Below are 15,773 nucleotides of genomic sequence, written 5' to 3'. Positions count from 1 at the left end.
TAGATATTGTGATTTTTCTATTTTATTATAAAGGAAGGGTTTTAAGCTGTGTCTTTTTGACTCACATAAAGATCAAGAATGGTTACAGTTTTACCAAAATGGAGAAATCAGGTTCATCTACTGACTATGTTTCAGTAAAACTTTTTTTTTTTTTTTTTTTTTTTTTTTTTCCAGGTTGGTTGAATTCAGTTATAATCAGTAATCTTAAATCACTTATTTCATTTCAGCAAAACCAGTTATTGTGTATGTTACCAAATGAAATACAATTTCAAAGTTGAACAAACAAAATATTTTTTCAGTGTGTCTTAAATGGTTATGTTAAGATCACCTCTACTGCCTCATTTTCAGTGTGACAATATAAAGCAAAACAGGGATGAATAACAATATCCTTCAGTGGTTTCAGCAGATAAGAAATGTAATAACCTTAATACAGTATAAATACCATGTGTGTCAAATAGTTTATGTACAATAAATAGCACCTGAATAAAAACAGGAGCAGTTTGTAAATCAGTAGCCTATAATTTTAATTACTACATATTGCATATTAAAAATCTAAACACAGTGTACAATTTCATATTGACAAATCAGAAAACCTGGTTTATTAAGATAAATAATTTGTATTGTCAGTAAACAGTTACATCACAGACTAGAAAGTGAGACAAAGACTAATTCAGAATATAAATGTCAGTTGTTTTTCTTAAACACAGTGACAACCTCCAACATCAGCCTCCACACATTGAATTTGAGGTTGGCTACATAATCAGTAACATTAATTAAAGTCCCAAACATTTTCTTCGAGATCTGTTTATATCCTGTGATATTTTACCATCTACAGCAGCATTCAACAATCTGGAGTGAAAGTTTTGCTTCATTCAGTGCATATACAACATAATACAACATTGTTTTTGCAATATGAGATTGTTATTCAGATGTCAGTAATCATCTAGGATTTTGTTTGTATGCAATCTATATTTCTTACATTTGCAAGATGGTAATGGGTTTTAAAAGAGCCTCTGTTGTTTGTCTAACTCAGAGACACTGAAGAATTAGGATAAACTGTAAATCCAGCATAGAGGGGTTCAGTGAATGTGTTGTTGAATGTGTGTAAGTGTGTGAGTGTGTGTTTGTCAGAGACGCTGTAGAAGGACAGAGTGCCGGCCGACACGTCCACATACACTCCTGTTTTTTTAGAGGAGGGTAAAGGGGCAAGAATGTCTTTGGTCTCATTATTGTGCCAAAAAGTGTACATCTTATCACAAAAGAAAAGACTCCAGGACTTTTCATTGCGTCCAAATCGACAGTCACTCCCTTCTTTCCGGTTGATTCCCTTATATGTCACTGCTATATGACCTGAGCCACTCCATTCAACCTCCCAGTAACAGCGTCCAGTCAGACTCTCTCTACACAGAACCTGCTCATAAGGCTTAAATCTGTCTGCATGATCAGGATATGGCTGATGATCATTTTCACATTTTGCAGTTTTGTTCCCCTTAGACAGGATGAGTTGAGTGTGTGCTGTGTTTGGATCCAGTGTGAGATCACAAGCATCTAAACAAAAAGAAAACTATTAAAATCATTATTTAGCTCATGTGTGCATTATTTAGCTCAGTGTGTGCATATATATATATGTGTATGTGTGGGGTGGTGTGGGGTGGTGGGGGTGGGGTGGGGTGGGGGGGGATTGTGTGTGTGTCATAACAACTATGTCTGCATGTGAGATGAGGGTTATTAGAATATGAATGACATCACTACCTACAAGTATGTGTTTGTCTGTGTGTCAGGACTTACATTTTCTCAGTCCTGGTCTGACCTGTAAATGTCCTCCATGTTCCAAACTAAAAAGAGGCAAAAACAAGAACACTAACAAATCATGTTCAATAGAGTGATGACTATGAAATAAAAATGTTTTACTATTTTGTAAAATAGATGTGGCACAATTAAAATAATGAGTGTTCAAAAATATATAAATAACTCATTTTCTTTACAAAAGATGTCTGTTGTGCTGGGTTCAGAGTACACAATATCAACCCCATTTTGGCACAGTCCATTTTGATGCAGGGTGTGGTGGTGGTTCATTAATAATAATGGGCATCAGAATGCAAAAATATTTTTTTATCTTCTATATTTTTGGATTCTATCATGGATTCTATCTGTGACAAAAATATTGTGAAGTCCAAACCCGGCATTAGATGACTCTTGTCTCACATGCATACATACATGAGTTATGACACAACCCAAACTCACACACACATGCACACATGCACACACACACACACACACACACAGCTAAATAATGACAATGTTATTCTCTATATAAAGCTGGTTTACAGTACCACTTAAAATATTTGCAAAATTAACATGTTATTTCTATTGTTTATTACTGCAAAGCCACTTTAAAACAGTTTGTATTGTATGAAACACTATAGAAATTAAAATGTAGTGACATATACACTATGTATTTGGTAATAATTTAATTAAACTAGTCATGATTCACAGTTTGTTCAACCTTTTTTAATCAACTGAAGAAATCTACTGTAAAACCATATAATACTCTTACAGGTACACATACTTGAGTATCTGCAGTTTATAGTTTGGATCCTCCAGTTTGTGTTTGAGCAGCTGGACTCCTGATTGTCCTGGGTGATTGTAGCTCAGATCCAGCTCTCTCAGGTGTGAGGGGTTTGAACTCAGAGCTGAAGACAAATAACCACAGCCTTCCTCTGTCACCATACAGCCAGACAACCTACAGACACACACAGTCAGATCAACTACAAACACACAAACATTATGACTGACTAACTGTACATCATCCTTTATATGTTCTTAATACCGCAGTATCTCCAGCTGACAGTTTAGACTCTTCAGTCCATAAGAGAATATTTTCACTCCTGAATCCTGCAGGTCATTGTTACTCAGATCCAGCTCTCTCAGGACAGAGTTTGAGGACTGAATAGCTGATGCCACTATTTCACAATCCTGAGCAGTGAGATTACAGCCAGCAAGACTGAAAAAGAGAAAAATGCATCTTTCTACAACTGGTATTTCACTAATACCAGCTTTACATTCTGAAAATAGACACACAAGATGTGTTAATTGGCACAACAACAGAAACTATAATATTTTGATTAATACATGATTAAACACTCACAGAGCTTTTCTGCAGTTGATCACAGCTGGTATCAGTCTTCTTCTCCCCTCATCTGATGTGTTGTATTTCTTGAGGTCCAGCTCATCCAGCACCTCCTCAGACATCTGAAGCATGTAGGCTATTGTTGAGCAGTGAGCAGGAGAGAGTTTCTTCTCTGAGTGTTTGTCTGATTTCACAAACTCCTGAATCTCTCTGGACAGAGTCTGATCTTTCACTTCCAGCAGACAGAGGAACAGATTGATGGATCTTTCAGTGGAGAGTCCATGTCCATCTTTGATCTTCTCTTTAATGTACTGTGTGGTTCTCCTGATGCTCTCTGAGCTGTTCTCTGTGTGTGTCAGTAGATCCTGTAAGAGTCTCTGATTGGACTCCAGTGAGACGCCCAGCAGGAACCGCAGGAACAGATCCAGATGTCCATTCTCACTCTCAAGGGCTTTATCTACTGCTCTTTTACATAAATAATGCACTGAATCTAAAGATGCTTCTGTTGTGCTGCTTACGTGGTAGTAAAACACATAAAAAGCAGCAAGAAACTCCTGAACACTCAGATGGATGAAGCTGTAGACTTTCCTCTGATGAATCACAGATTCCTCCTTAAAGATCTCAGTGCAAATCCCAGAATACACTGAGGCGTCAGTGACATCTATGCCGCTCTCAATCAGGTCCTCCTCATAGAACATCACATTGCCCTTCATCAGCTGTTTGAAAGCCACTTCAGCAAGTTTCACAATCACTTCTCTGTTGGACTGCAGGAGTTTCTCTGGATCTCTCTCTTCATACTTCTGATTCCTCATGTTGATCTGAATCAGCAGGAAGTGGATGTACATTTCAGTCAGAGTTTGAGGGATTTCTGCACTCAGATCTTCTTTCAGGAGCTTCTGAAGCACAGTGGATGAGATCCAGCAGAAGACGGGGATGTGGCACATGATGTGGAGGCTTTTTGCTCTTCTGATGTGTGAGATGATTCTGCTGGCTTGATGCTGGTCACTGATTCTCTTCCTGAAATATTCCTCCTTCTGAGACTCATTGAATCCCTGAATTTCTGTCAGACGGTTGATGTATTTGGAGGGGATCTGATTGGCTGCTGCTGGTCTGGAGGTGATCCAGATGAGAGCAGAGGGAAGCAGCTCTCCTTTCATGAGGTTTGACATCAACACACCCACTGATGAAGTCTCAGTCACATCACAAACTTTCTGATCATCTGAAAACATCAGTGTGATTCTGCTTTCATCCAGACCATCAAAGATGAACACAACTTTACACTCCTCATAAATCTTTGAGTCCAGATCTTGAAGTTCAGGATGAAAGTCCAGCAGAAGTCTGTGAAGACTGTACTGATGATCTCGGATCAAGTTCAGCTCTCGAAATGGAAGCACAAACATGAAATCTACATCCTGATTGTCTTTTCCCTCGGCCCAGTCCAGAATGAACTTCTGCACAGAGACGGTTTTTCCGATTCCAGCGATGCCTTTAGTAAGAACAGTCTTGATTTGGTCTTTCTCCTCACATCCTGGTTCAGGTGAGGATTTAAAGATGTCATTGCAGTAGATTGGAGTGTCTTGTGAGTGTTTTGTTCTGTTTGTTTTCTCCATCTGTAAAACCTCATGTTCTTCATTCACTCCTTCACTCTCTTCCTCTATGATGTAGAGCTGTGTGTAGATCCTGTTCAGGAGGGTCTCATTCTTTTGGAGTTTGATTCCCTCAAGTAATCTCTCAAACTTCTTTTTCATGCTGGTTTTGTGCTGGTTTTTGACTCTTTGTAGGTTTTCAGTCTCCAGTGTGTGTGTCTGCAGGAGCGCTTTAGTTCCTTCCTTTTTAATGCGAGTCTGATAGTTGGATGTAAAGGACGGCAATAAATTGACTGGCTCATATATCTGCTTTCTGATGAAATTAAAAAGGAAATAGTAACAAAATGACAGTGATTACAATAACCAGTAGAGTCAGAGACCAGAAAAATATTAAATACCGGATATGATTTTAGATCACATGCAAGTGTGTATGTATTTATTTAATGTTACTTCACTGAGTCTCTTTAATCATTATTCATATTACATGTACTACAGTGAATTTGCAAACTCATGTCTATACTAACAGAGGTTCAGAGGTCACCCGTTCCTCACTGAATTGAAATGGGTGATCCATTGATGTGTTACTCTTAACAGACACACAACTGGGTTTTGGAGACTCTGATCTCCTGCTGACACTGACAAAAGAACAAGAATGGTATTTTACAGCACTAAATAAACTGTGAATGCGCCATAGATATGCATTTATTCAGTGTTGATATTGTACTGTACATGCAAAAATAGTCTCACCTGGTGTCAGAGGTCACTGTATCATTGAATTCAAGTGGATGATTAATCAATGATTGATCACTCTTCAATGATGCACAGCTTGATTCAGAAGATGGAGAACTCATTTTAGAGGCAGTGTCCTCTAATTCTCATCTCCAAAAAAAAAAAAAAAAAAAAAAAAAAAAGTTGTTTTTAGAGCTTTAACTAATTATGTACTGAAATACACAATAAACCCTTCAACTAAAAGACATATTTCTAATTACTCATAATATGTAATGTAAACATACAGTTCCATGTTGTATAATCTCCATAATGAAAAAAAAAACAGTGTTATATTCAAAATTCTATTCTATTTTTTGTTGTTGTTTGTTTGTCTGTTTGTGGACTTCAGCAGAAGTAAATAAATAGAAAACAAATCAATTGTGACTGAACTCAATTTTATAATCAGTTTCACATGATTTTGTCCAAAGACAAACAACACAGAGAGGAACTGAATGAATGTGACAACAAAATTCAGTTTTTTTTTTTTTTTTTTTTTTTAATAATTCTCTTATGCTCATCAAGGCTGCATTTACTTGATAAATATTATGAATATAATATAAATATAACATTATGAAATATTATTACAGTTTAAAATAATGTTTTTTTTTTTTATTATTATTATTATTAAGTAATGGTTAACTTTAATATGTTTTAAAATATATTTTATTACTGAGATGCGAAGCTGAATTTTCTTCAGCCATTACTACAGTTTTCAATGTCAATGATCCTTCAGAAATCATTTTAATATGCTGATTTACTGCTTTTATTATCAATGTTGGAAACAGTTGTGCTGCTTAATATTTTTTTAACCTGTGATTCTTTTTTTTTCAGGATTCTTTGATGAATAAAAAGTTTAGAAGAACCACATTTATTCAAAATAAAAATCTTTTCTAACAATGTAAGTATTTGCTTTACTTACTTAATTACATTAAATAAATTAAATAAATAAAGTATTATTTCTTTCAAAAAAAAGATTTTATTTATTAAAGAATCCAGAAAAAAATATCACAGGTTCCAACAAAATATTAAGCAGCAACTGTTTTTAACATTAAATAAAATAAGCATATTATAATTTCATATTAGATTTCTAAAAGGTCTTGTGACACTGAAGACTTCCATATATTTACATTTTAAAAATATAATAACAAAACTTGAATTCACATATATTCATTTAGAAAACTTGACTTTTACTTTGAAATAATTTTCAAATATTACAGTTTTTCTGGATTTTTGATTAAATAAATGCAGCCTTAATGAGTGTCACATATATAAATATACAGCAGCACTATAAATTATAAAGTATTACTTTTTCTCATTCTGTAGAAATAAAAATATTTGTTAAACAATTAAAGAAAGTCTTAGTTTCAGATTTCTAATTATGTTACTGAAAATATCAAAAGGAATTTAGCATGAAATGATAAGTTTGAAATCTCATAAAGACCAAAAATCTAAAGAGCAGCTCATTTTATATGAATACATGGTTATGAAGTATTCTTACAGCCATGAAATATGAAATACTTACCACGAAATATGCAGCTGTTTAAATGGTTTACAGCTTCACAACAGTGTGTCTTCTTTTCCTAACTTCTCTTTTTGGAAAATTTTTGTCAGCATTTCTGTGTTTGTACATGACATTGGGGGAAAACACAATTTACTTTTTGTGCTTTCACATATTAACCATGTCTATGTGAATACAGTTTTAGTTTTGTTTCTCTATTTTCTGTTCTTCACACCAGAACACCAGTACATACAATTTTTTGTCTACTTTTGTTCATGTATGTACATAGGTGTTATCTATCTATCTATCTATCTATCTATCTATCTATCTGTGTGTTGTAGTTGCTGTTTCTTTGTACTGTATCTGGAAGCTTCTGTCACCAAAATATATTCCATGTATGTGCAAACATACTTGGCAATAGAGCTCTTTCTGACTTCTCTCTTCTTTGTTCCTCTTTGCTTCAGTGATTCTGCTTGTTTAACAAAAGGTTTTTGTCACTAATACTCAATCATTACTTAAGTAGTCACATAATTATCTCATTAACTTCAACACCTCTTCATTGGTTTTTTTATCACTTTGCTGGTGGTTTGTAGTAATATAAAATATAATTTCATACTTTGAAAATATGCAAATGACATTTGCAATGACATACTTGCTGTTTATTAAAGACAGGACAGGGATTAACATCAAACAAACACACAGTCTTGGTGCTGTGGTCTGAAAGGATTGTGAGAAGAGAGAAAAGTAAACCCTTGTCCCCATTAACACTGTAACTGCAGCTGATTAACAGCTCAAAGATAATAGATGGCTACAAATACACAATTCAAAACATTAAAAGACAACATACTTTTGACAGAATTTAACTGCATGATGTTTTAGGAACATAATCCACCTCTTTAATTTCATTTAAGAACCAAAGTTACCAAGAAAAAAAAAAAAACCCCCTTAAAAATGGTGCGGGCGGCAACTTTAACAAACTCATAAACACCTCATTAACACAAAACTTGAATATACACAAAAATTAACAACATACAAACACATTATTTTACTCAATCCAGCAAAAAAACATATCATCTACTGATATCAACCAAAATTGTAACTCAATCTGATATATTTTAATGTTCTGACAAGAGCAGAACGCGATTGGGCAATTCAAACAGGGGAAATAACATCACAACTTGAAACTCAAAATTTTATTTTAAGAAACAAAAATACACAGCTTCCATATACACTTATAAGGTTATTAATAGTGTTATGAATGAATGAATACATGTAAATAACAAGAAAAAAAATTAGTTGCTTAGAAAAGTTTGATGGAATGATCAAACTCAAAACACAGGTCAAAAACAATCAACAACAGTTTGACCCCGTGTTGGAGTAGGGATAATAATAAGCCTATCAATTGTTATGTTATGCTGCTGTTGTGGTGTTGTGCCTTTCCTCAGATCATTGAGCAATATATCTGTAGGTCAAAATCCAGTTGACTTGAATGCACCAACAAGAAGCCCAGATGTCCCAGACTGGATGAACTTGACAAAATGGTGCAAAACAGGGATATGCAATGTTGGTTCTGGAGTGCCATTGTGTTGCACATTTTAGCTCCAACCCTAATCAAACACACCTAAACAAGCTAATCAAAGTCTTCAGAATTACTAGGGCTACAAGCTGGTGAGTTTTTTTTTTCAGTTTAAAGGTCTGAAGTAGGTTACTATCTGTGTTATGAGGTAATACAACCAGATTTAGGAAGAATGACAATATGTTTTTCTCAGTCTACAATTAAAAAAAAAAAAAAAAAAAGGTCAGAGAAAAGCCTTAACCTAGAACTAACTTTATTTTCTGTAACATGTAAGTTCCATTTAGTTGTTTCACACAGCACATTGCTGAATCTGACACAAAGACACTGAGGCATCATAAACTCTGAATCCAGCATAGAGGGGTTCAGTGAATGTGGTGTTGAATGTGTGTAAGTGTGTGAGTGTGTGTGTGTCAGAGACACTGTAGAAAGACAGAGTGCCAGCCGACCAGTCCAGATAAACTCCTACTTTCTTAGAGTTGCTTGAAGGGACAGGTATGTCTTTGTTTGTATTATTGTGCCAAGCACTGTATCTGTCAGCAATACAGAAAACACACCAGGACATTTCGTTATACCCAAATCTACTCTGATTTCGTCCTTCCCTGCTGATTCCTTTATATGTCATTCCTATATAACTCCAGCCCGTCCATTCAGCCTCCCAGTAACAGCGTCCAGAGAAACTCTCTTTAGACAGAACCTGCTCATAGTATTTAAATCTCTCTAGATGATCAGGATACAACTGTACCTCTTCTACATACGTCAATGTCTTGTTGTTCCTCAGACAGGAGGAGACGAATGTTTGCTGTGTTTGGATCCAGTGTGAGATCACAAGCATCTGAACACAAGAATATTAAAACATCAAATATAGCAATAGCGAATTAATGAATAATTAATATGAATATTGCTGTAGCTATTCTGTTGGTGAATTTTAATTTCCTTAACTAAAATATTAAAATATGCATCCATTTGAAATGTAAATAAATGAATTTTCACATGTGTCCATAAAATTTTGGGTTAGTGGCAAATGTGGATGACATTAAAGAGAATTCCTTTAAAATACTGTGAACTGTCTTCATGACTATATTTCTGTCTCCCAGACATAACTTTAGGTTAATATTCTTAAGAACTTCTCATGCTCAAAAAGAACTTTGGGTCAAGCTTAATTATTTTATGTATAAAGAGGTCCTAATATGCCCTTATTCAAAGTCTTGATTTTGTTTTGGGCTCTACTAGAATGGGTTGTTGTGCCTGGATATTGAAAAAAAAAATCCATAATTATTTTCCAATATTTGTCATCATTGCAGCCCCTTTCTTCAGTCTGTCAATTATGCTCTGTGTAGTCCCATTCTCTATAAAGCAACTAACTCAGATATACAATATGCAATATGATTGGTCAACTGTACCATTGCATGTTTTGGAAATGCCACGCCCCTAGCATTACTTTTAGTTTTACTAATGCACTACTAATGCAACTCAATCATTTATTTTGTAATAATTGTTTCTAAACTCCCTGAAAACCAAAAATTGCAGGATTCCTCTAGGAATGAAGACATCACAGTATTCCTTGTTTAAATAATTCCCACCCAAGGCAGATTCACCTTGGGAGTGACTTCATGCTTTGTAACTTTGCAGATTATTTTCATGATAAAACTGCAACATTACACATTAAAGTAAATTGAACATGTTATAAAAGCAAAATAGGACATAGTTAAAAATATGTATATATAATATATTGGTGAGTTGCACAATGACTGCTCAGCCAAATACAAGAAACTCTAAGACTTTCAAAGCTACAGTTATGAGTACCTTCAGAGCCCCATAAAACTATTAAATATGTGTACATTACTTACATTTTTGCAATCCTGGTGTGATCCTAAAATGTTCTCCATGGTCCAAACTAGAGAGAAAAATGCACAAACAGACAGCAAATATGTGTTTAACATTTTAACTGCATGTTTTAATTGCAAGTATTTAAGAACATGTGTGAAACTAAAGACAAAGATAAACTGCACATCCCCACCACATAGTGGTGGAAGGTTTAGATGACTCTGGGGGAAACTTTTGTCCTCAAAGTATTAAGAATATACATACATACATCATACACATAAATAAATGTGTCATACTGCCAAACATACTTGAGTATCTGCAGTGAGCAGTTTGGATCCTTCAGTTTGTGTTTGAGCAGCTGGACTCCTGATTGTCCTGGGTGATTGTAGCTCAGATCCAGCTCTCTCAGGTGTGAGGGGTTTGAACTCAGAGCTGAAGACAAATAACCACAGCCTTCCTCTGTCACCATACAACCAGACAACCTACAGACATACACAGTCAGATCATCTACAAACACACATCAGCAATGTGACCACCTGGCTGTACATTATCCCTTATATGTGCTTAATACCTCAGTATCTTCAGCTGACAGTTTGGACTCTTTAGTCCACCAGATAGCAGCTTCACTCCTGAATCCCCCAGGTCATTGTTACTCAGATCCAGCTCTCTCAAGACAGAGTTTGAGGATTGTAGAGCTGATGACAAAATTTCACAATGCTGAGCACTGAGATTAAATCCAGGAAAACTGAAAGAGAGTAAACAATTTTTTCATAAAACTGATATTTCTATAAGATTCATGGTTGTTAAGTAGCACAACATAGCAATTCTAAAAATGTGTAAAATAAATTTGATATCACTTTAATATTCACAATGTTATTCAAAGATAATAACATAAAAATTACAATTGATACTTTCACTTAAAATATATATTTGTAATCTGCTGATTTTCTTTTTGATTAGTCAAATAGTCTATCAAAAATTGTTAGTTGTAGCCTAAAATTAAACAATTTGTTCCTGCTTAGATTAGGTAAAGTTTCTGTAGAGTAAGATAGTAGCTTACATAGCTCAATTTAAAGTAGCTTGACCAATGTTGGACATCACTCTGGTGAAACATTTTGATGATTTTTTTGTAATAGAATAATTTACTACTTACAAAGCTTTTCTGCAGTTCACAACAGCAGGTATCAGTCTTCTTCTCCCCTCATCTGATGTGTTGTATTTCTTGAGGTCCAGTTCATCCAGCACCTTCTCTGACATCTGAAGCATGTAGGCAATTGTTGAGCAGTGAGCAGGAGAGAGTTTCTTCTCTGAGTGTTTGTCTGATTTCACAAACTCCTTAATCTCTCTGGACAGAGTCTGATCTTTCACTTCCAGCAGACAGAGGAACAGATTGATGGATCTTTCAGTGGAGAGTCCATGTCCATCTTTGATCTTCTCTTTAATGTACTGTGTGGTTCTGCTGATGCTCTCTGAGCTGTTCTCTGTGTGTGTCAGTAGATCCTGTAAGAGTCTCTGATTGGACTCCAGTGAGACGCCCAGCAGGAACCGCAGGAACAGATCCAGGTGTCCATTCTCACTCTCAACGGCTTTATCTACTGCAGCTTTAAGCAAATGTTGTACTAAAGCAAAACTCTTCAGTCCCTTCATAGTTGTAGTCACATGAAAGTAAAAAACATAGAAAGCAGCAAGAAACTCCTGAATGCTCAGATGGATGAAGCTGTAGACTTTCCTCTGATGAATCACAGATTCCTCCTTAAAGATCTCAGTGCAAATCCCAGAACACACTGAGGCATCAGTGACATCTATACTGCTCTTAATCAGGTCCTCCTCATAGAACATCACATTGCCCTTCATCAGTTGTTTGAAAGCCACTTCAGCAAGTTTCACAATCACTTCTCTGTTGGACTGCAGGGGTTTCTCTGGACCTCTCTCTTCATACTTCTGATTCCTCATGTTGATCTGAATCAGCAGGAAGTGGATGTACATTTCAGTCAGAGTTTGAGGGATTTCTGCACTCTGATCTTCTTTCAGAAGGTTTTGAAGCACAGTGGATGAGATCCAGCAGAAGACAGGGATGTGGCACATGATGTGGAGGCTTCTTGCTCTTCTGATGTGTGAGATGATTCTGCTGGCTTGATGCTGGTCACTGATTCTCTTCCTGAAATATTCCTCCTTCTGAGACTCATTGAATCCCTGAATTTCTGTCAGACGGTTGATGTATTTGGAGGGGATCTGATTGGCTGCTGCTGGTCTGGAGGTGATCCAGATGAGAGCAGAGGGAAGCAGCTCTCCTTTCATGAGGTTTGACATCAACACACCCACTGATGAAGTCTCAGTCACATCACAAACTTTCCAATCATCTGAAAACATCAGTGTGATTCTGTTTTCATCTAGACCATCAAAGATGAACACAACTTTACACTCCTCATAAATCTTTGTGTCCAGATCTTGAAGTTCAGGATAAAAGTCCAGCAGAAGTCTGTGAAGACTGTACCGATGATCTCGGATCAAGTTCAGCTCTCGAAATGGAAGCAGAAACATGAAATCTACATCCTGATTGGCTTTTCCCTCTGCCCAGTCCAAAATGAACTTCTGCACAGAGACGGTCTTTCCGATTCCAGCGATGCCTTTAGTAAGAACAGTCTTGATTTGGTCTTTCTCCTCACATCCTGGTTCAGGTGAGGCTTTAAAGATGCCATTGCAGTAGATTGGAGTGTCTTGTGAGTGTTCTGTTCTGGTTGTTTTCTCCATCTGTAAAACCTCATGTTCTTTATTTACTCCTTCACTCTCTCCCTCTATAATGTAGAGCTGTGTGTAGATCCTGTTCAGGAAGGTTTGGTTCTTTTGGAGTTTAGTGCCCTCAAATAGTCTTTCATATTTTCTTTTCATGCTAGTTTTGTGCTGGTCTTTGATTTTCTGCAGGTCTACAGCCTCTTCTCTCTGAGTCTGCAGGACTGTTTCAGTTCTTTCCTGTTTGATGTGGGTATGATAGGGGATGTAAAGGACAGCACAGACCTGATTGGCTCACATTTCTCCCCCCTGCTGAAAGTAAAAAAAAAGCAACAACAACAACAAAAAAGGAGAACATACATTTAGTGTTATTTTATTCCTCAAGTTACTTAAATCATTATTCATCCGAGATGAACTACAGTAAATCAGAAAGTAAAATGTGTATACTAACAGAGGATCAGTGGTCACTGGTCCATCATTGAATTTAAGTGGTTGCATCATGGATGTTTTATGCTTCACAGGCACACCACTGGGTTCTGGAGATTTTGATCTCTGCCTCTTCTTACTGCCGATACTAACACAAGTCAAACAAAACACCATTTTAAACCTGTCTGCTCTTTGTCAGTCTTCATGTCTATAGCTTGAATGCACCCTAGATTATATTTATTCATTCAGATGAAGCTTTTATCCAAAGCAATACAACAAATATGTTTGGTTGCACAGGAAGTCCTGTAATTAAATTGTTTAGAGGAGTGCATAAGAAATTACATAATTATAAACATATGGAGAGTATTCAGTATAACAGAGACATTGACGCTCACTGTAAGTCACTTTGGATGAAAGCATCTGCCAGATGCTAAAATGGCTAATGTCTTACCTGGGGTCAGAAAGCACTTTTGTTTTACTTAAGACAGAGGGCAAATTCTTCTTGGGTTGATCACAGCTTGCTTCAGAAGATGGAGAACAAATTTCAGAGGCAGTGTCCATCTTTCTTATTACAGAAACTCATTTTGGTGGCAGTGTGGCAGTAAATGAGTGATGAGAGACTAATTTGCCTTTTTTGTGCAGAAATGGAAAAAAAAGATCATCAGCGATTATCAAAATGAAATAGACTAACGATATAGTTCCATGAGCGTTAGTAAATGATGACATCATTTTCATTTTGAGTAAACCATTTAAGTGTTTTATTCAGAAATGAAAGTTCTGTCAGTTATTCACTCAAATGTCATCCTCGGAATACAAAAAAGATATTTTGGAAGAAATCCGAGAGCTCTTCGACTCCATAGGGAGGAACAAAACTACCATGTTTAAGGACCAGAAAAGTAGTAAGGACATTGTTAAAATAGTCTATATGAGATATGAGTACGCAGATATGTGCAGTTTAATTACATTCCCAAATATATTTAACTGCTGTTCTCTTAAGGTAATATATAAAGTGTGTACTGTATCATACTTTCATTACAGTTAAAGGAGGAAGTAATTTTTACAATGACATTGGCAATACACTACAGCTCTAAAAATAAGACTTGTAATGTTTTTTTTTTTTTTTGTTTTTTTTTAAAGAAGTCTCTTATGCTCATCAAGGCTGTGTTTGCTAAAAAAAATACAGCAATATATATATATATATATATATATATATATATATTGTGAAATATTGTTACAACATAATCGTTATTCCAGTATTCAGTGTCACATGATTTTTCAGAAATCATTCTAATATACTGATTTATTAGTGCTGCTGGAAGTTGTGTAGCTTATTTTTATTTTATTTTATTTTATTTTATTTTATTTTATTTTATTATTTATTCTATTCTATTTTATTTATTTATTTATTTTAATTTTTGGAACCTGTGATTTTAAAAACAAAACAAAACAAATAGAAAGCTTTTCTAACAATATACACTACTGTTCAATAGGTTGGGATCAGTCAATTTTTATTCTTTCTTTATTCTTTTTTTTTTCTTTTGAAAGAAATTAATACTTTAATTCCCCATGGATGTGTTCAATTAATACAACGGTGATAGATTTACATTGTTAAAAAATGTTTATATTTGGAATAAATGTTTTTTCTATTTAACTTTTTCAATGAATTTAATTCATTGAAAAATCCTAGAAAGAAATAAAAAGAAGAAAAAAAAAAAACGTTTCCAACATTGATAATTCTAAAAATCTGCATATTAAAATGATTTCTAAAAGATCATGTGACACTTAAGACTGAAGTAACAGCTGTTGAAAATGCAGCTTTGCATAACAGGAATAAATCATATTGTAAAATATAATAATAATAATAATAATAATAATAAACATTAACATTTTTTTTTTTTTTCATTTGTTCAGAGCTAAGGGTGAAGGACGACTATTTTATTTTATTTTATTTCATTTTTTGACAGCAAGGTTACAAGAAGAAAACGTTCCTACTTACCATAGAACCGGCGGCCGCTGAATACTCGGTGTTAATGAGTTTTCCGCCTCGACGTGGTGTCGTTTATTTGTCGTGTTTTACTTTCGTTTTTAACTCCGCTCATGTGAAAGATAATCGCGCTCCCTCTAGTGGCGCAGAGCAGCAGCACAGTCTCACATGAGACAACACGAGAACTAAATACTGGATCAGAACCATTGGCGGAGCGGGAACCGACTCCAGGGTAAAACCAAATCTATGAA

At 35.3% G+C, this 15,773-nt stretch overlaps 1 protein-coding gene and 1 pseudogene across 3 annotated transcripts; both read right to left on the bottom strand.

Annotated features, from left to right (window-relative positions):
- Nucleotides 1-571: 571 nt before the first annotated feature.
- On the bottom strand, nucleotides 572-5,595 carry LOC127158251 (NLR family CARD domain-containing protein 3). 3 transcript variants are annotated; one of them, XM_051101400.1, is made up of 7 exons: nucleotides 5,464-5,595; nucleotides 5,241-5,351; nucleotides 3,149-5,029; nucleotides 2,831-3,004; nucleotides 2,570-2,743; nucleotides 1,789-1,835; nucleotides 572-1,548 (listed from the first exon to the last, which is right to left on the bottom strand). In XM_051101400.1, exons 1-7 carry the CDS (start codon nucleotides 5,565-5,567, stop codon nucleotides 1,025-1,027), a joined length of 3,015 nt encoding a protein of 1,004 aa, XP_050957357.1. In that variant the 5' UTR covers nucleotides 5,568-5,595; the 3' UTR covers nucleotides 572-1,024. The 3 variants fall into 3 exon arrangements, with proteins under 3 accessions (XP_050957357.1, XP_050957359.1, XP_050957358.1); XM_051101402.1 differs by lacking the exon at nucleotides 2,831-3,004 and having other exon boundaries at nucleotides 573-1,548; XM_051101401.1 differs by lacking the exon at nucleotides 5,241-5,351 and having other exon boundaries at nucleotides 573-1,548.
- A 2,031-nt stretch (nucleotides 5,596-7,626) lies between these two features.
- LOC127158250 (NLR family CARD domain-containing protein 3-like) lies at nucleotides 7,627-15,588 on the bottom strand (annotated as a pseudogene).
- Nucleotides 15,589-15,773: the final 185 nt, after the last annotated feature.

Source organism: Labeo rohita, unplaced genomic scaffold, assembly GCF_022985175.1.
Source record: "Labeo rohita strain BAU-BD-2019 unplaced genomic scaffold, IGBB_LRoh.1.0 scaffold_142, whole genome shotgun sequence".
NCBI lineage: Eukaryota > Metazoa > Chordata > Actinopteri > Cypriniformes > Cyprinidae > Labeo > Labeo rohita.
This window is presented reverse-complemented; position numbering and strand designations above follow the sequence as displayed.

Coding starts and splice junctions, on each gene's coding strand:
- LOC127158251 (XM_051101400.1), bottom strand. CDS start 5,567: ATGAGTTCTCCATCTTCTGAATCAAGCTGTGCATCATTGAAGAGTGAT. Junction 5,030..5,240: donor CGGGTGACCTCTGAACCTCT/GTTAGTATAGAC, acceptor TAATTTCATCAG/AAAGCAGATATATGAGCCAG. Junction 2,744..2,830: donor TGTCAGCTGGAGATACTGCG/GTATTAAGAACA, acceptor GTGTGTCTGTAG/GTTGTCTGGCTGTATGGTGA.